Raw genomic sequence first — 21,341 nt, forward strand, 5'->3', positions numbered from 1 at the left:
GATAGAGCAGATAATAATTACACCTCCAGTTTTCTTGGTGCTGCCTGCTTCTGGAGGCCTTTGTGCTCACGGTGTCTCTCACCCTGACGTGACGCTTTGAGGCAGGAGAGCCCAGGTCACTTGTTTCCACATTACTGAGAGGAAGCAGAGGTGCCTGGAGATGTCTGTGTAGATGGGAGTGCTCATCCCTCTGAAGGCTGACTAAAACTCCTGAGCTCCTGTCTTGCAACATTGATTACTATAGTCGATTCAGTGCACTCAGAGTCAGGTGTCCTGAAGAGCACACAGTAAGTGTTCCATAAATGTTAGTAGTTATTTCATGGGATCTTCATACCCCTCATGAGGTAAAAATGAGTTTTTGCCATCTTACAGAGGAGGAGACTGGGGCTCAGCAAGGATAGATGTGATCTGCCTGAGGATTCAAGGCCATAGTATTTTTTATGCCATGTTCCCCCACCCGTCATGTTCATTGCTACTGGGATGGCATGTTACAAATTCTTTGTTGTTGTTCAGTCGCTAAGTTGCGTCTGACTCTGCAACCCCGTGGACTGCAGCACACCAGGCTTCCCTGTCCTTCACCATCTCCTGGAGTTTGCTCAAGTTCATATCCATTGAGTCTGTAATACTACCTAACCATCTCATCCTCTGCCAGCCCCCTCCTGCCTTCAGTTTTTCCCAGTACCGAGGTCTTTTCCAATGAGTCAGCTCTTCACATCAGGTGGCCAATGTATTGAAGCTTCAGCTTCAGCAACAGTCCTTCCAGTGAAGATTCAGGGTTGATTTTCTTTAGGATTGACTAATTTGATCTTGCTGTCCAAGAGACTCTCTAGAGTCTTCTCAAGCACCACAATTCGAAAGCATCAATTCTTCGGCGCTCAGATGATACGAATTGATCTGTAATACAAGTTGATAGTGGGTAGCCTAGACAGATCATACAGACTGTTCACATTCAACTGGTGGGGAGCATTTTTGTGTATTTATATCTTCAAATATGAGTACTTTTGCCCTAACTTAATATTTCAAACAAAAACATCTCAGTTGTCTAATTTTCTTGGCTTCTGCTCCCCATTCAAGATAGGCATGAACACATGGCTCTTCAGACCATCATTAGCCCACAGGCATCTGCCCTTTTGCCAAATTTACTCACCATTACTTTTCCTAAGGGCTCCCCAGGTGGCTCAGTGGTAAAGAACCCACCTGCCAACGCAGGAGGTGCGGGTTTGATCCCTGGGTCAGAAAGAGCCCCTGGAGGAGGAAATGGCAGCCTATGCAAGTATTGTTGCCTGGGAAATCCCATGGACAGAAGAGCCTGGAGGCTGTAGTCCATTGGGTCACAAAAGAGTTGGACAACTTAGCAACTAAACAACAGCAGCTTTCTCTAAAGGCAGGGGACGTAATCACATACTGATGATGTCAGTCTAGAAACTGCAGCTTCCAGCAACACCTGGAAGAAGGAGGTGAGATTTTCTATTAATACAAATGACTTCTATCTAGAAGTAATCTCAGTTAGCCCTTGTTGTTGTTCAGTCACTCAGCCGTGTCTGACTCTTTGTGACTCCATGGACTGCAGCACGTCAGGCTTCCCTGTCCTTCACCATCTCCTTGAGCTTGCTCAAACCCATTGAGTTGGTAATGCCATCCAACCATCTCATCCTCTGTCATCCCCTCCTCCTGCCTTCAATCATCCCCAGGATCAGCATCTTTTCTAATGAGTCAGTTCTTCACATCAGGTGGCCAAAGTATTGGAGCTTTAGCTTCAGCATCAGTCCTTCCAATGAATATTCAGGACTGATTTCCTTTAGGATTGATTGGTTTGATCTCCTTGCAGTCCAAGGGACTCTCAAGAGCCTTCTCCAACACCAGAGTTCAAAAGCATCAATTCTTCAGTGCTCAGCCTTCTTTATGGTCCATCTCTCACATCCATACATGACTACTGGAAACTATAGTTAGCCCTTATGAACAAGTATTCTTGTCAGATGAAATTAAAGGGTGCCTTGTTTAAGATTTGTGACATTGCTAGATTAATTCACATGAGATTGTTTAAAATAAAATATAAAAAATTTCAAAGATACATACAGTACCTGAATCAAGTTATAAAAAACCCCATATTAGAGATTCTTAAATAACTTTTAAAGCTTATTCTAGTGTAACTATAATCCACACGTTTCAACTGAGAAAAGTTAAAACAAACAGCTGAAATATCAAATAATTTGTCCTTGGTCTTATAGAGAATTGACAAAAGAAACGGAAAGAGAAACTGCTGCTTAGGAATTTAAGGTCAGCCCAGTTTAACTGTCTAGTCATATTTGTATTTATGCCTTATAAATATCCTATAGTTTCATACTGGTAAAGGTAATAATTTTTAATAATGAAAGAAAAATCTAAATGGTGAGAAAGTTAAAACCATCATAAGATTGTGTAATACTTTTCAAAATTATGATCTGTAACTATATATGAGGCAGAGAAATTGTATGAGCAACTAGAAACTAGTGAACAGAGCAACTAGAAATCTGGTGGGATGTGCCTATAGGTTTTCAGTGGCCTCTTCCTCAGCGGTCTGGGGACTAGCTAAGGACGAATTCCCTAGGGCCCAGAGCTCTTGTGACAGGACCAACCCTCTTCACTATGAGGTGCAGCACAGGTACAACAGAGTTGTTGCCAGTCATCTTTTTTAGCCTAGAAGATCCATGTTCTTCCCTGAATGGAAAGGAAACTCATTTTGGTTCAGACTGGTTTGACACATTACCCCTCTCGCTGAGCAGTAACTGTTGGAATACTTCCTAGGCTTTTGTTATTGATGGTAGCAAAATAGTGATTCTTGGCCCAATAATGCCTTTTATAATGTATTTTGTTTTTATACTTGAAATCTTAAACCTTTTATTCTTAGTGCCAAACTTAAAATGGATTTGTTCATTACTGCTCTTGATTCTAAATTTGAGGCTCTATAAACAATTCAGGTCTTGGCAAGCCTTGACACAGCATGGCCTTTGACCCAACTACTGCCCTCCCCCTCAAAATTTAGGACCTGTCCAATTCACCAGGACATCCATTGCTATGATTGAAATTTCGCAGATTGTGAAATATGACAGCCACACTGCTTTTCTGTTCCTGAGTTTAAAAATACATGTACTTCAGCTAAAATAGCTAGATTAATGGCCAACAGCCAGTGAAGTAGATTTTCCACTATTCAAAGAGGCCAGAATTTCCAGGGGAACCATTTCTGTCGCAAAACCTAAAATAAAGAATTGAAGTATATGTTGATCTTCCAAGCTTAAAAATTCTTGTTTTGTTTTCTCTGAAGTCAATGGTGGTCTCTTGTCTTAGTTGAACTTTTTTTCCAGTTGAATCATTTGGATAGTGGTTTATGCTTGGTATTAATTTTGGAAGTTCTCATGAATTCATTGTTTTTGAAATTTTAAGAGAGGAGTTATATGTAAATAGTCTGAGAATTCTATCAAGAAATCAAATTCTGTTTTCCCATTATTTGAGTAAAGCTGAACTAAGAATAATCTTAGGAAAGAACACGGAGCTTAGCTTCTTTTTGTGACTGCTTGTCTGCTAGAAGGCAGGTTGCTCTGTATTGGTATCCTTGTACATATTACCATCTAGACTCAGGCATGTAAGATTATTGTAAGAATTTTAAATTATGTTTTAAAATAGTTTTATCTTTTTATTGGAAAGCAACCATTTTCTAATGAAGTTATTACATTTTAAAAATACGAAATATCATACATTGCCCATGGGAATGTAAAACAGTACAGCCAACTCTGGAAAACAGCTTGGCAGTTTCTTAAGTTAAACATCCACCTACTGTATGACGCAGAAATTGAACTACCAGGTGTTTATTCTAGAGATAGGAACACTCATGTTCACACAAAAGTCTGTGCATGATTGTCCATATCAGGTTTATTTGTAATTGCCAAAAACTGAAAACAGCCCAAATGGTCGACGGTGAAATGGATAGATTATGATACATCCATACCGTGGACCACTAATGGAAAAGAAAGGAATAAGCTGTTGATACACCCAGCAATTTGGGTGGTTCTTAAGGACATTGTGCTGAGTGGAAAAATCAGTCTCTAAAGGCCACATACTGTACAACTCCACCTATGTTACATCCTCACAGTGACAAAATTATGACGATTGAGATCAGCGGTTGCCAGGGGTTAGGGTGGTTGGGCTATAAAGGGGTAGCATCCTGGAGACCTTTGTGTTACTGGGAGAGTTCTGTATCATAATTGTGGTGACGGTTATACAAATCTATACGTGTGATAAAATTTCATAAAAACAAGGCACACACCCTGCAAATTAGAGGTATAACAACTGGTAAATCCAAATAAGATCTGTAGTTTAACTGTATTGTACCAATGTTGGCTTCCTGGTTTAGATGATGTACTTTGACCATCTAAGTTCCCATTGGCGGAAGCATACATGGGAGCTTTTATACAGTTTTTACAACTAGTTGTGTGCCTTAAGCTATTTCAAAATTGAAAACTTAAAAGAATTGAGGAAAGATGATAGAAATAGCAGCTATGGTGACAGGTCCCCGTGATCAGATAATAAGACTGACCGGCTAGCTGGGGGACTGGTGAGAGGTCAGCCTCGGCGCTGGGGCTTCATGGCTCCTGGCTGTGAATGAGGCTCAGCTGACTGGCTCCAGCAAGACAGGCTGAGTGGACTTCCAGTTAAGCATGGCCCATTGACCTCATATGTTGTTCTTCTCTTCCAAGAATACATTAAAATGATGGCAAAGGAACCATAATGTAGAGACCTGAAAAAGGAAATATCTGTTGACCAAAAGCCTAAAGAAATTTGGGGTGATAGAAATGGACGGAGGTGCAATAACTGCCTTACATGGACTGAAAGAACCTGCACAGAGGAGTACCGAAGAGAACTGAGCCCTTCACCCCAGAGAGCCCCCCAAGGCTGGGGAATAGGCCCCACAGAAGGAGGGACATGCAGGCCTAGGATAGGAGTTATACAGTGGTTCACCTCCAGGTCCCGTTACCTGCCCCAGCCACCACTGTCACAGCTGCTCCCTCTGCCTGGCAGCCAAGCTTCAGTCTCAGGATGTGTTGACTCAGATGCTTTCGACTTGGAAACAGCAGCTGAGGGACTGACACTCAGGAAGAAACCAGCACAGTGATCTGTGGGATACCCAGCCGCCTCCCAGACCTGGGGGAGCAGACTCCCTGGTGACTGCCCCTTCCCCCCAGGGACAGGAAGTTAGACGTTTCTCTGGAGAGACCCAGTGGCCCTTGGTTACTGTCTCTTGGCCAGTTTCTTTACAGCTGACCTGCTGTCCAGCTGTTTCGAATGAAGCCGCCTAGTCAATAACCACCCTGTATGCACATGCACACACTTCCAGCCAGTGTTTTAGGGCTTGACTCCTAAACACAAACTGATAGTCAAGGATCGCCAGCCATTTGAGGAATGCCTCCAACGTGAAAGGCAGTTAGATACCAAACAGTGGGGGACTGGCACATAATACCCCTCAAATTGCAGTTTATTCAGATAAGAGATGACACCACATCCATAAAGCAAGAACAGGATGCCTTTTAAAAGGAATAATCAAAAAACTTGAAAGAGCCCAAAAATATATCAAAAGTTTTAAAAACAGAAGAGTTGGAAAGTAAAGTTGAGGCTATCTGTCAGAGACAACAAAAAACGAAGAGTCAGAGGGAAAGGGTAAGATGATTAGAAAATAAATCCAGGTTATATAAAATCCTTCTCAGAGTTCCAGAGAATGAAGAGAATCAAATGGGAACATTTTCAGACCTGAAGGATGTAATTTTCTCTATGGATAGGGTCTGCTTGAGTGCCAGTAAATAAATTTAAAAATACCCACACTGAGACAGACCACTGTGTAGTTTCAGAACACAGGAATAAAGAGAAGGGTTCCAGAAGTAAGTGCCTTCCCCTGCCGCATTTCATAAAAAAAAAAAGTCATATACAAATGACAGCTGACTTCTCAGTAGCAAAACTGGACATTAAAGACAGTGGAAGGCTTCCCTGGTGACTCAGTGGTAAGGAGTCCTCCTGCCAATGCAGGAGACACGGGTTTGATCCCTGGATCCAGGAGGCTCCCCCTTGCCTCAGAGCAACTAAGCTCGTGTGCCACAGCTCCTGAGCTGGAGCCTCGGCTACTGGCACGCCCTAGAGCCTGTGCTTGCTGCAACTAGAGAAAAGCCTGTGCAGCGACAAAGACCCAGCACAGCTGAAAATAAATAAAAGTATTAAAAAAAATAAAGACAGTAATTTATAAGGAGCAATATCTTTTAAATCCTGAGGGAAAATCACTTTCAACCTGAAATACTCTGCCCAGCGAAATACCAATCAAACATCAAGGTAAATATAATTTCAGGCACATGGGGACTCACGTCTACCTCCTTTGTCATTTCTTAGGTCATTCTTAGAGAGTGATCTCCAGCTAATAGGGATAAATGAAGAAAGAGGAAGATGTGGAATCCAGCTAATGAGACTCTGTCACATGGGGGACCAAAAAGGGAAATGTGAGGGCAACAGCGTGGCAGGAAACGGTCAGGCCAGGCCGAGCAAGAGGACAGAGAGTCCTTGGGGAAGTTCTGGGAGAGAAAAAAAAACTGAAGATCAACTGACAACTTTGGCTTGAAAAATATCAATAGGCTTCTGTTAGATCTCATGGAGTGTGAGGAAGATGCGTGGAAAAATCTAAGGAGGCATTGGAATGAGACTTGTTAATCTCCGGAGAAACAAAAAGGTGTATCAAGAAAGGAAGCATAGGCGAAGGAAATGGCAACCCACTCCAGTATTCTTGCCTGAGAAATCCCATGGACAGAGGAGCCTGGCAGGCTACAGTCCATGGGGTCACAAAGAGTCAGAGATAACTTAGCAACTAAACAACAACAACATTGAAAAAAAAAAAAAAAGGAAGCATAATTCTTGGTACATCCCTTGCATTGTAGTGACCAGTATTTACAAAGTCATAATAAACATTGACTGTTGATATGCCAGGAAACTGCTGTTATATAGGAAAGACTGGGAACAAGGAAGGTAGAGTTGTTTACCATAGCAGAAAGCCAGTGGTTATTGTCCAAAGTCAAGAAATCAAGAATATTAATCAAAACTATGGCAGTAAATACGAAAGAGCACTTTCAGTGGAGCTGTTACATGGAAGTAAGGCCAGGGGTGGGGAAGGGTTGAGGCAGGCATTATTTTCCATGATAAGCCTCTATCAGTGTCTAATAAAATGCATCTAATAAGATAAAAGTTAATAAATAAACTTTTAATAATAATAAAAGTTACAATGTTCTTTAATAAAGAACAGTTATAATAAAATAAAAGTTATTATGTTCTTTCTCCCCTACTAACATGTAATGGAGAACCTCTTTATCCCAAAGAATACATGTGTCATGTCTCTGCCCTTTGCAAATTGTGTGGGTTTTTTATTCTTTGTTGCTTGGGCCTCTACAAACAAGGTACACATTTTGGTGGAGGCAGTCAGTAAAGAGATTTGACTGGTCTACCTGGAAAGATTAATATTGTGAAGCTTATTGTTTGTTCGTGGGACAAATATATTCAGTCACCAAATATATTCAGAGCCTTGTAGGAATGATTTCTTGTCTGTAGCATCAGATTTAGGATAGCATTTTACATTTAGACCAATGTTCTAAATAGTTGCTTGTCTTATACCTGTCATAGTGCTTCTCTCTCTGTTTATGACCTTCTATTGATGTAGAAATGACGCTATTAAAAATGAAATTCGTGACATCTGCAGAGACAGAGCATCATGAAGCCCAGAATGGGCAACCACATCTCCACCTCTGCTGCTGTGAGCACAGGGCCTGGTGCACACTCCAAAAATACGTACTGAGTGAACTGATGACCAGGAGAAAAGACCAGTGACCCCCTACAAAGAAAGTTCCAGGCAGTCCTGTGTCTTGGAGCCATCCACACCCATCCCTCTCCTAGTAATTAGGCAGAGCAAAAACATCTCTTAGAAATGTCTGTTCTGTTGCCCAAATTCCTGTCCATTGAGTCAGTGATCCTATCCAACCATCCAACCAACCTGCCACCCTGTTCTCCTCCCGCCTTCAATCTTTCCCAGCATCAGGGTCTTTTCCAGTGAGTTGGCTCTTCGCATCAGGTGAGGTGGGCAAAGTATTGGAGCTTCAACTTCAGCATCAGTCCTTACAATGACTATTCAGGCTTGATCTCCTTTAGGACGGACTGGTTGGATCTCCTTGCAGTCCAGGGGACTCTCAAGAGTCTTCTCCAACACCACAGTTTGAAAGCATCAATTCTTTGGCACTCAGCCTTCTTTATGGACCAAAAATCTTCTTTATTGATAGCCAAAACACTGTCCATGTACTTAAGTTCCTGTCATGCACCCGTGTTTGCTATCACTAGTGTGACAGCCATTAACTTACCTCAACCCAAAAGCAGCATTGGCTTCTGCGCTGACAGCCCCTGCAGGCTGTGCTCTCTGGGGGCTGCACGTCTGCTCCAGGCTCCGTCTACAGTCAGCTCTAGGCAGCTCCAGGGCAGGCGTGGCCAGGCGCACGCGGCCGCACCAGTTCCCTCAGTCAGGGTGGACGTGGTCTTTCCTGCTTTCAAATCGGCATCCATGACTTCGTGGACGGTGCCATTGGGCACACATGGGGGTCCTCGGCTATGCAGTGACAACCTCTGAAGGTTACTTGGTCTAGTAGTCACTTATTTTCTTAATTTGGTTTTTTGTTTGTTTTTCAGAATGTTTTGGAACAGTTCAATCCTGGGCTACGAAATTTAATAAACCTAGGGAAAAATTACGAAAAAGCTGTTAATGGTAAGTGTCTCTTTTCTAAATTTATAAATATAGAGGATGTACAAAAGCCACTTATTAAATATTTTACTTAATTATTTTTAAATACTTGCTACTGAATTTCTAAAATATCTTTAAATTGGTACAGTTTATAATTAATCTACAGAAACTTTGCAGTGGTAGGATATTAGTTTATTTGAAATAAGTGAATTGAATAATAGACTACTATAAGTGACATATCTTAAATATCAGATTTTGCTTTTTGAAACTGCTTATTCTTTTATATCGTTAAAATATAAACATGTTTACTACTTTATAAACCAAATTTTTTGTAAACCAATATATTAAAAAGGTAGTTAAAGTATTAGGATCGTAAAGCATAGGAATTACTCTCCTTTTTATACAGAAGAATTTCTGATCTTTGAGTGTATCATTGGGTGGGGATGGGGGCGATGTATCACTTTTGCTAGTAATAGTGAGAAATAAGATGTTTAGCCTGAATGGAAAAACATCTAAATTAAAAGTTGAACTTAGATTCTCATTTAAAATGGACTCAAGCATTGGCTTTTGTGTCTCTGTGAACTAGAGTCAGTTGCTGGTTTGAACAGATTTCATTTGAGGAAGGTGATATGCACCTTCACGTGCATTCCCCTCCCCAATCCCCTCCCCAAGGCGGGTGTTATCAGTGATCACCTTGAAAATAATCACCAAATTCTAACACGGTCAGAACCATTCTCCATATGTAGCACGTGTCACCCACCCGCCAAACATTCAGATCCCAGTTTCGCCATCTACCCTGATTCACTAGGCCCAGCATGTAACATAAGTAGAAAGTTTAGTTTCCAACAGTTTGAGATTTGAAGAAGCCTTCAGGTCAAGCTCTGTGTCTTTTCTCCCCGTCTTGCTTCTGTCCATCACAATACCCCCACCTCCAGCTGCTCCCTGGTGATGTTTTGAAAATAAATCTGCACCCTCACACCCTCAGCCTGGGCATGTGCCAGGAGAGGGGAGGTGCTGGCAAGACCTGGGATGCTGGACGACGGGCGCCCTGCAGTTGCAGTCGCTGCAGCGATAAGCTGCTTGTTGGCTTTCCTCTGGGCCTTGGCGCTCTCAGCCACTGTCCAGTGCCAGGAAGTGCAGCAGGCCTGGCCTTTTCCTCCCTCGCGCCCCCGGCAGTGTAGATGACTTCTGTGGGTGCCCCCTCCCTCTTTTAACAAGCTGGAGCTTTGTTTTGCAAGCTGACTCTCCCCTGATGAGGGGGTGGGGGCCTTCCCTGGTGGCTCAGAAGGTAAAGAATCCACCTGTAATGCTAGAGACCCCGGTGTGATCCCTGGGTCAGGTAGATCGATCCCCTAGAGAAGGGAATGGCCACCCACTCCGGTATTTTTGCCTGGAGAAGTCCATGGACAGAAGAGCCTGGCAGGCTACAGCCCATGGGGTCACAAAGCGTTGAACATGACAGAGACTAACACTTTCACTTTTTTCTCCCCTGATGATCGCCTAGTCACAAAAACACAAAGTCATCACCTTATCCGTCACCATGAAGGAGAGCAGTCTGACCTGCAATTGTTTTTTTCCTTTCTAGCACGAGCTGCCTCTCTGAGGCAGAGATTTATAAAGTGACGCAGCGAACAGCCCACAGCTTAGCCTCCTGCTAACAGGACTTCTCCCCAGAGGCCTCTTATCACTTTAATACCTCCTGAGGCCTATTTTGCACTTCATAAGGTGTTTCCAGAATTTCTGCAGGCCATCTGTTTTTAGCTGAAGCCATTGAGAAACTTCAATAAAACGTGTCAAGTCCTTGGCAAGAGTCCGTAGTACAGTCAAGGCTGCCACGCGTGCATCAGGACCAGGCACTGCTGCTGATGAGCACGGTCACGGGGGTCTGAGCCGGAAGTCAGGGGAAGAGCAGGCAGGAGGCCGTGCGGGAGCTGAGCGGGATAACCGGTGGCAGCGGCAGCCGCTGCTTTCTAGTGCTCCAGGCAGAAGAGACAGCCTGCAAGCCAAGACCCGGGGTCCGCACTCGCATGGGTGCGGAGCGTGGGGGAACAGAAAACTTAAGGTGGAATGAGGTCCCATTATTAGTGTATGTGGATGCAGCATCGGTTACCTGTTGCCGTGTAACACACTGCCCCTGAGTTTGATGGCTTCAGATGAAAATAGTTCACTATTTCCAATGGTCCTGTAAAGGCAGTACAGTTGCCTGTATGCCCGAGACTCTGCATTGCAGTCATAATCAGCTGCGGCCAGGGCTGGGCTCACCTCCTCTCTCAGGCCTGGCTGGTAGTCCCAAGAGTACAAGCCCCGTGAGAGTACCCTGCTAGTACCTGCCTGCTAGTACCCCGTTGGCCAAAGCAAGTCACATGACCAAACCACGCCTCTGTGTCCTAGACAACACCACCAGCTGGGAGTTCTGGGAGGTGTGATTCATTGAAGGCCACAATTGTAAAAATCCACGATGAACTCTGTGGAGTGAGACAGGCTCACCCAGGGCAGTGGGAGGCCACTGAAGCTTTTTGAGCAGAACTGTAACCTAGTGAAATCATATTTTAAGGAAAATTTTTCTGGTGGAAGTGTGTACTTTAGGTTGATGAAATAGCTGGTCAGCCACTAAATGAGAACTAATAAGCTTCATTCCTTAAAGCAGTAGCCGGTATAAAATCTCTAATATATTTACAAGAGGGAACTCAATTATGAAAATACCAGTTTATTCTTTTTTTCGGGATAAATAATTTTTACATTAATACAGCTTTATCATAAAAGCAGGATATTTTACTAGACTAAGAAGGTTTAATAGTTTTAAACATAAGTCAACAGTTAGTGAAACTGAAAAACTGAAAAAATTTGAAACTGTTGAAATTGAAAAAATTTCAATGTAATATGTGGATGCAGACCAAAAATTTTGTTTGTGTGGTGTAATCCTGTATTACCCTTCTCCAGCTAATTTGCTTTTCAGCTTATCAGTACCTTACAATTTTAAATTTTCCCACGAAAATATTACATATATTAACTTGACAGCTTACTGGCTATAAGCCTTGTTTTTAGGTGGAGTCACCTCTTTTTCAGTGCTAGCTGAGACCAAAGAGTCAAAAAGCACCGTGATTTGCACCGAGGACGTGAACACGCCCGCTGGAGTTGCATGCACTGCCTCTGTTTCTCCACTGACCTTGGGTCTGGCCCAGAATGTCTCTCCTCTGCTCTCCTCCCTGAAACAGGGTGGTAACATCAGCACCCTGTGTCTTAATGCCGTCTGGTAGATGAATTATCTTAAGTAACGATTTGGAGAGTCTACCTAAACGCTATTTGTTGTTGCTCTTTTTTTTATAATTATGCTTTATGGTTATCCTCAGTTCAATTCAGTTGCTCATTCGTGTCCAACTCCCCATGACCCCATGGACTGCAGCACTCCAGACTTCCCTGTCCATCACCAACTCCCAGAGTTTACTCAAACTCATGTCCATTGAGTCGGTGATGCCATCCAACCATCTCATCCTCTGTCATCCCCTTCTCCTCCCGCCTTCAATCTTTCCTAGAATCAGGGTGTTTTCCAATGAGCCAGTTCTTTGCATCAAGTGGCCAAAGTATTGGAGTTTCAACTTCTGCATCAGTCCTTCCAAGGAATATTCAGGACTGATTTCCTTTAGGATGGACTGGTTTGATCTTGCAGTGCAAGGAATTCTCAAGAGTCTTCAACACCACAGCTCTAAAGCATCAATTCTTCGGCCCTCAGCTTTCTTTATAGTCCAACTCTCACATCCACACATGACTACTGGAAAAATCATAGCTTTGACTAGATGGACCTTTGTTGGCAAAGTAATGTCTCAGCTTTTTAATATGCTGTCTCGGTTGGTCATAACTTTTCTTCCAAGGAGCAAGCGACTTTTAATTTCATGGCTGCAGTCACCATCTGCAGTGATTTTGGAGCCCCGCAAAATAAAGTCTCTCACTGTTTCCACTGTTTCCCCATCTATTTGCCATGAACTGATGGGACCGGATGCCATGATCTTAGTTTTCTGAATGTTGAGTTTTAAGCCAACTTTTTCACTCTCCTCTTTCACTTTCATCAAGAGGCTCTTTAGTTCTTTGCTTTCTGCCATCCTCAGTCTTATGAAATAATACTATAGTAGACCATTACATTTTCTAAACTTATGTGTATATGCATGTAGTAAAAGCTGTAACTTTTTAAATTTTTTAACTCTACATGACCTGCAAAAGTAGTTTCATCTGTCATGAAACTCCTACTTTTTTGGCCTTCAGTATCTTCAACCAGACTTATAGATCAATTAATTCTATGACCTCTTCCGCCTTTTTTCAACTTGAAATATCTTTTAAAATCCATCTTTGAAAAACAATACCCACTCTAAAATGGGTCAGAGTGGCTGGTGTGGCCTCAGGTTTTTTTCTCAGTGAGAGGAGATTGCTTAGGGCTCTTTTATCTTCAAAATCCTGTGATCTCCAAGGCTCCCAGGCAAAGTGAGGTCTGTGTAAGAAGCCAGCCTTTGAACAAGATAAAATATTTTCTCCAAAGTCACACTAAATAGCCTAGGTCTTGTTGAAAGTCTTGCTTACTGCATACTGTCAGTCTCCTGAAACCCAGCCTGCTGTAAAGTAAAAGAAGGAATTGGTATTAGCAGCTTTGACTAGTTTGTCCAATACACATACTATTAGGGCATTTGTAGATTAACATCTTTTGTTTCAGAAAAGAAACTAACTTGCCCAACAAGGTCATGTTAGTTAGTTGGAAGTAACAGTGGAATTCAAACCCATATTCGTCTTGCTTCTGACACGCTCTCCAACCACCGCCCACCCCACCCCTCAAAAAAAGGAAAGAAAAAATAAACCAAATCAAAAGCAGATTTCTATACCTTATAATGTAGTTTTCAGAATCTGTTTTAAAGGAGAAATGTGATTTTTTAAGATAATTAGGATCCAGCTTGTATAGCAATAAGTTTTCCTGTCTCTGCCAGAAAGGAGGGGAAAGAAAAGCAGAGCATTCAGTTATTTTTCAGGTAATTGTGGTGTTTTTTGAAATGATAATGTATTTCAGATTTCATACACTTTTCTCCTGGCAACAGTATGGTAGTTGCTTGTGCCTTAGATTATCTGTTTCAACAGAAAAAAGTAAAAATGCCTTCAAAGGTCCGGGTGCCTAGGCCACCCCACACAAGCCCCTCCAGCTAACAGCTCGCAGGCTTGTGTTGCTGTTAAGTAACCAGCCTGGCTGGAGTGGACATGTTCCAGTCTTGATCCTGTGTTAGGAACACAGCCGCTCTGGGACTGGCGTCGAGAGCAGCTGCTCTGGACCTCCAGCCCCTGCGGCTGAAGGTTCCCAGGGCTGGTCAGAGGCAAGGATGCCCTGGGTGCTGTCCGGCGGTGGGGACCTCCACTCCAGCACAGCTCTCGAGCACCACCGCTGCCCTCTCAGCCACACTCACCTTGGCCACAAGGGACTCAGATGTTTGGAAGGAAACCTGTATTGCTTCCTCCTTTCTGGGTGTGACGGTTCTGTGTGTCACCTTCCCTCTCCAGCTATGATCCTGGCAGGAAGAGCCTACTACGATGGAGTGGCCAAGATTGGGGAGATTGCCACCGGGTCCCCCGTGTCGACAGAGCTGGGTGAGCTGACCGTCCGTCACCTGCACACCTAACTGAGCCGCGGTTCCTGGGCTGCCGTCCCGCACACCCTGAGACGAGCACTCAGGGAAGTGGCACAAATCCAGAGTAGAAGGGGGCCTCGGGTCCTTCACCTCTGCGGCGATGGCCTCCCTATGGTCTGTCCGCGGTGGGCGCTTAGAGGAGGGCAGGCCACTGGGAACTGAGCTTCTGCCCTGAGGTTTGGGCCCCAGGTCCCCCTTGAAGCCTGAAGCCCGGGAGCCTTGACCTAGATTCCTAACTGGAGGGGTGAGCACCGGGCCTCCCGCCGCTGGCTGAGCGTTTCCTGTGAGTCACCCCGCAGAGTCCGGCTCCTTTACGCTCTGCTCTTGGCCGTCACTGCTTCCCCAGTCGCCCTGGGTTGTGATTTTTCCGGTTTTGCTGGTATGAATGGATCCCCTGTGCACTCGCGGAGGGTGCGGGCAGCCACACCCGGGCGCGCCAAGGCTTCTCCGTACAGAGCCCGCTCACTGCCATCTCCAGAGCCTCACACAGAAGCATCATTTAAAAAACTTGTTGAACACATCTTACTTGATAAAGGGTAACATTTCAGACTTGACAGTGTGTGTCAGAATTTGGAAAGGATTGGAACACTGTGTGTACTTTCTTTTTAAAGACAAGTGCGTCCCTCTCCAGTTAAAAAGTGGGCCGGGAGGCAGAGGAGGGGCAGAGGAGCATGTGTTTAAGGTTCACATAATGCACGCCGTTTCTGTGCTGAGTGTCTTGAGGGTTTTTTAGGTACGGTGTTTTTCCAAGATTGCTTGGAAAACTCTTAACTGACCCATAAAAGCCACGGAACAAGTTCAAGGTGTGGTGACGGTTCTGGGGTTGGAGGCTGGGCTGCTGGGTAAGGCAGTGGCTCTGGGCCCTTGTTAACATTCTCTGACAACTTTTGTACTTAAAAGAGTTCATAGTCTTGAAACCTGTAGCCAAAAGTGATGTGATGCCTGAAGTGATGCTGAATGATGAATAAATCAGCACTGCGATATGTAATAGAATCGGTTACCTGCAGAAAATTTTCAAAACCCTGAGTTGTCTTCTGTTGGTGCCATAACTTCTGCATGCTCCGGCAAGATCTGAATTCTAGTAACTCCGTCCAAAGTGGATGAATTTAATAAAATACACAATGTTAAAAAAAAAAATTACATGCTGTTATGTAGACAGAAGCAGTAAAACTTAGGATGTTTGAGGGATGATTGGACTGATTATAGGGTTCCAAAAATAGAACTTAATTAAAAAGAAGCATCCTATTTATGTCAGGCATTGGGCAAAAAAATGCCTGACCCTTAGGTTAAAACATATGGCGCTTTGACTCACCGTCATTCAATGTGCCTTTTTAATGTTTTATGGTTCTTGCCACTGTTTGAATAAGACTTCTGTTCCACACCTTACTTGATTCAGCTGTGAGTTCATACTGTTGAATCAACTGTTTCCACAGCAACCGTGTTGTTACAAACATAGTCTTACAACTTCAGCTTCAATGAGGAAAGCTTTCCTGTGTATGTGTTTCATTCAGAGGGGATGGAAATTACTCGATGTGTTTCATTTTTGTTCCAAGTTGTCCTTTTCACTTATATTCACTGTATCATATGCTTAATTTTCTACTCACAGCCATTCCACGAGAAAGTTCTGTCCTTGTTGGAGGTGCTTTTGGAGGCCTGACATGTTCTGCTTTTGATTCACTTAGTTTATCTTGTTAAAGTTTAGACTAAAATACTACCCTGTTTCTATTTAAATTCCTGTATGGAAGAGCAGAGGACAATTCATAGGAAAGAGAGAAAGACCTAAAGTAGATTGTGTTGTCTTTCTTGTTTTTCAAGAAGATGTTCTTGTCTGGTTTCTGACCTTGTGGTATTGGTGTTAAGACCCGGAGAGGAAGTGTGTGCCCGGGCTCCTCACCTCTGCACTTGACTATGCTTCCCTGAGGCCAAGGGAAAGGAAAGAGGCAGCCAGTCAGGTCGCTGAAGAGGAAGAAAATGGAAACCGCACGGTGGGGACCTTTTCCAGAAGGAGATGACCGGGAATCATTGGTGTCAGAGCAGCCAAAGCCTGGGAAGGGGCGGCACGTGTGCTGTTTCGAGCTCAGTGGTCTAGGGTCCCACCCAGGAACACCAGGTGTCATGGGGTCGAGGAAGATGGAAATACCAGAAGTCTTACAGACATAACATTTGGCTTCTTATGCCTGTTGCCTGACTTTTGGACTGCTGTGCTTCGTGTAGAAACTCAGGTCTTGGTAAATGCGTGCTGTGAGCTGGGTCCTCCGTGCGTTGCCTCGTCTCATCCTTGGAAGTCCCGTCAGTGGACGTTACCTCCCAGGTTTGCAGGGCGGGCGCTCAGCCCGCGTTTCCTCGGGGAGCCTGGTAGACTGTAAGAGTCAACCTGGCGGTCACGGCTTCCGCACGGGAGTGAGAGAACCTCCGTGGGCAGCCACGTGCGCTGCAGCCAAGCAAGGCAGCGAGGGCTGTGGAGGTCGTGACCTCTGGGCGAGGGTGGTCGGCAGCGTAGGTGCCGCCCAGGAACGGCCCTGTGGCCAGGCCGGGGAGGCCGGCCCGATCTTACTCTCCCCTGAGGCTGCCCATCGCCTGAGAGGGGCTCAGTGAAGCTCGCGTTGCTACAGCGCTGCTGTCAGCCTGCGCCTCCGCGGGCCACACGCCACCTCCTGGGTGGGGGCAGGACCGAGGGAGCGGACGCCGACACATTCTGGGTGGCTGGGAGATGGAAGGAGAGAGTGCGTTCTAGAGTCTCCTAGACCAGAAAGATGCCTCTCTCGTCACTTCATACGTTCACAAGTGTTTGAGAACTCAAAAATCAGTGCCAGTTGTTTTCATTGACTTTGTTCTCTTCCATGAAGTGGGTGATATGTTCATAAGAATACACATTTTGCCTTGATTATCCTTGATAATCAATTCAGTTCATGAATATGAACAGATTTTTTTTCAATTCTCTCTATTGTATCTTCATTTTCTATTTCATTAATCTCTACTCTTACCCTTATTTTCTTCCTTGTACCATCTTTGGGATTACTCTACCGTTCTTTTCTAATTTCTGAAATAATACATTTAACTCATTTTAAGTATAGGCAAGACCACAAAGATGCAAAGCCATCTTAATCAGTGGGAGAAATTATGATTGTCCTGTGACCTTTAAAAATGTTTGTCAAAAAAAAAAAAAAATGTTTGTCAGAAACACTAAAAACTCTCTTACTGTCAGTTATAAATGTATAAGGAAATGGAAAATTGACTTGGAACTTTTAAAATTTCTGTTAGCACTGTTTTGTAGTTTTTTTCATAGAAGTCTTACACATTTTTATACATACATTTTTAGATATTTATGGTGTTTTTAAAAGGCCTACTGTATATGGCATTTAAATTTTTTCTAGTCAATTCTGTTGAGTTTTCAATTTCATTCTTTCTCATTACTATCCAAATTAATTTTATCATATTTTTATAATTGCTTTATTGAGATCTAATTAATACATAGTACAGTTCACCCATTAAAGTAATGTAGTTTAATGATTTTTAGTATATTCACAAAGTTTTAAATTATCCTCAGAGTCAACTTCAGAATATTTTTCTCACTCCAAAAAGAAATCCCATACCCATTAGTAGTCACTTCCCATTCACCCCCAACTCCAGCCATATTTAACCATTAATATATTTTGTCTATTATAGGTATGGTTTTGCTAAACATTTCATATAAATGGGATATTGTATAGATCTACCACATTTAATTTTATCAGTTGATGGACATTTGGGTTTCTTCTACCTCTTAGCTACTAAAAATACTGCTACTATGAGCATTTGTGTACAAATTTTGTGTTTACCAACATTTTTCCATCTCTTGGGTATACACTTAGGAGTGGAATTGCTAGTTCATATCGTAACTCTAAATATAACCCTCTGAGGAAGTGCCAGACTGTTTTTCAAATGGAATACACCATTATACATTTCACCAGTCTTCCCAGATAGCGCTAGTGGTAAAGAATCTGCCTGCCAATGCAGGAGACACTATAGATAGGGGTTCAGTCCCTGGGTCAGGAAGACCCACTGGAGTAGGAAACAGCAGCCCACTACAGTGTTCCTGCCTGGGAACTTACATGAACAGACGGGGCCTGGAGAGCTTCAGTCCCTGGGGCCAGGGAGTCGGACATGACCAAGCACCTGAGCACACACGTCCCACCAACCGTGTATGAGGGGCCCAGTTTCTCTACATCTTTGCCAACACTTGTTATTTATTGTCTTTTTGTTTGTTTGTTTATTGTAGCCATCCTAGGAAGTATGAAATACTACCTCATTTGGATTTTGATTCACATTTCCTTAGTGGCTAATGATATCAAGCATCTTTTCACATTCTTACTGGCCATTACATATCTTCTTTGGAGAAATGTCTATTCAGATCTTTGCCCATTTTTAATTGGGTTATTTGTCTTTTAGTTATTGCATTTGCCGATCAACTTTTTAAAAAGGTTTTGTTTTCTGTTTTGATCCTTTTTATTATCTATGTAGTTTGGGGTTCTTGATGGTCTAATTCTGCTGATGTTTTGTGGTGCCTCTTGATTATCATTCACGAGAGAGTCTTTCTATAAGGGTTTTTTTGTCATCTCATTGTTCTCTTGCATGTTGGGGTCACCTATGGAGGTATAAAAGTTTTGTCATTGAAAGTCACCAAGAAATGAAAAGTAGAAATGCCAAGTAATAGTGGAGCTTCTCTGATTTAAATTATGTTTACTTCTTAGAAAATAAAAAGTTGATATAATAGGACTTGCCATTTGATAAAACTCTTATAAAATATTTAGAACTTAAAGCAATAGAAATAGAACTTTTAAATAGAACTTTAAAGCAATAGAAATGCTCCTTTATTTTCTATCATATTCATACAAAGGTATTCTGCCAATTTTGTGGGGAAGTGGCTCAGATTTTATAGAAAATACTTTAAATATCTAATATGTATAAGCTATTCTAATTGTCTAAAACTTAAGAAAAAACAGCAGATTTTAATTTTCTATAGGTCAGTTATATATCCTCCTCCCAAGGAAGTCATTCCTGATGGCTTTCTCTTGAAACTTAAAGTCCTTTATGAATAAAGTCTGTTCTCCTATTTCAGAAAATATTGAGAAAATGTGTCATTACTTTTTCTCAACTCTAATTTACACTGATAGAAAAATATTTTAATGATTCAAGAGAAATGCCAGATTTTAGTCATTTTTGTGCTAAATGCTCTCTATCACTTGAAGATTCCAATAAGAATTAGCATATATTTTGAAACTGCCTTCAAATTCAGTTTACTGAAGCCTCACCTTTTATCAGTTGTACCTTAACTGAGCAAACTAGAGCCAAGGGTCTGGCCAGCACCGATTGGTAACTGACATTTTAGTGGGACCCGGCTGTGCCCACTTGTTCATGGTTGTCTGCAGCTCCTGTCAGGGTGCAGAGGAGTTCGGCCTCTGAGACCTGAACTGTTTGTGACCTGGCACCTTGGCAGGCCCTTATCTGACAGTGGAAGGCCTGTAGGGTCATCCCATTGCTTAAGTCAAGACTGAGCGACCATGTGAGGGGTTTGATATCCTCCTCTCCAAAGAAAGCAGCTCCTTAACCACCTGGGTTTAGGACTGCACTTTCTGGGATTCCTACAGACTGTTACTAAGTGCTTGAGTTTAACACACATCACAGCACCGTCCCAATAACCACAGCAGGCAAACAGCTCAGGGGCAAAACCGCCTTGCTCTGTCAGGAGGGAGGAACGAACAAACAAACGCAAAGCCAAAGACCAGAGCTCTGCAGTCAGGATTTGGCAGGTAAAATATTTTAATCCACTGTGTTTGTCAAAGAGTAAGTCATATGAATAATGTTCATGTGACTCAGGTTGTCAGGGTGTGTACCTGGAACTGTGCACATAAATCTTTATCACAGGTACACAGTTCCACTCTGGGAACAGTGCTTGTTTAAAAGAGGAAACTGAAGTTTGTCTAAAACTTCCAGTTTTGTCTTTAAATCAAATCACGTTTATTTTTTAAAACTTAGAAAATATGGAAAACGTTGGAAAGGGAAAACAGAAATGGTCAGGGGAAAATATTTTGGCAAAATATTCAAAAGAAACTTTGAATCAGTTTTTTCATCTTTAAACCATAGAAAAATAAAGCTTGTTCTCATTTATTTCTCAAGGAATAACAGGGGACTCTGCTTTGGGGAGCTGACAGATTTCCTGTGAGGTGTAAGGACCTCAACATTACATCTATTTAGACTATGTTACTTTTTTCCAATTCAGCCAGCTATTACATTATTTTGAAACATCTATTAAATTGTTTAGGCCAATTTCCTAAATTGAGTGCAAAACAGAAGATTTTATCTCTTCAGCATCAGGGAACCTAGACAATCATAGGTTTGCTTTTGTTATTGAGATGCAGTTTTAAAAAATGTTTATTACCCTTTTGTTGACACTCAAAATCCAAACTGACAGTCTTGGGTCTTAAAAATAAGAGCAGGGGAAAAAAAAAAACAACCTGAAATATTTTTAAAGAAATGTTATTTCTAAAAAAAAAAAGAAGAAGAAATGTTATTTCTTCAGAGAAGTATCTTAAACAGATTCCTAAAATTTAGGTAAAATAGAGTTAATACTAGAGACAGTGAGAAAGCTAAGTTGAGCCAAAGCAGTTGTTATTGAGCAAAACCATTTATCTTTTAGTTTCGGGTAAGGCTCACTTTAAAGAGATTAAACTCCTTCCCACAAAAATAGGAAAGAGTTAATAAGGAATTTATTTTATTTGTTTAACTTTGTGCCTGCCAAATGCATATGAACGCCTTTGCTCACCATGATAATTCTCTAAAGCAGGTGCTATTATTATTTTCATTTTACAGATGAGGATACTGGTGTTCGAAGAGAGTTAGATAACTTGCCGAAGTCACTCATC

The 21,341-nt window shown here is 42.5% G+C and overlaps 1 protein-coding gene across 1 annotated transcript in view; it reads left to right on the top strand.

The window, feature by feature from the left end:
• BAIAP2L1 (BAR/IMD domain containing adaptor protein 2 like 1) overlaps nt 1–21,341 on the top strand; it is a 78,044-nt gene that overhangs the window by 17,736 nt on the left and 38,967 nt on the right. The window contains exons 2-3 of the mRNA XM_061153741.1: nt 8,731–8,806; nt 14,312–14,398. Of these exons, the coding sequence (XP_061009724.1) occupies nt 8,731–8,806; nt 14,312–14,398 (163 nt within the window). The remainder of the gene's footprint in view (nt 1–8,730; nt 8,807–14,311; nt 14,399–21,341) is intronic.

This window comes from Dama dama, chromosome 10 (genome assembly GCF_033118175.1).
Source record: "Dama dama isolate Ldn47 chromosome 10, ASM3311817v1, whole genome shotgun sequence".
Lineage (NCBI taxonomy): Eukaryota > Metazoa > Chordata > Mammalia > Artiodactyla > Cervidae > Dama > Dama dama.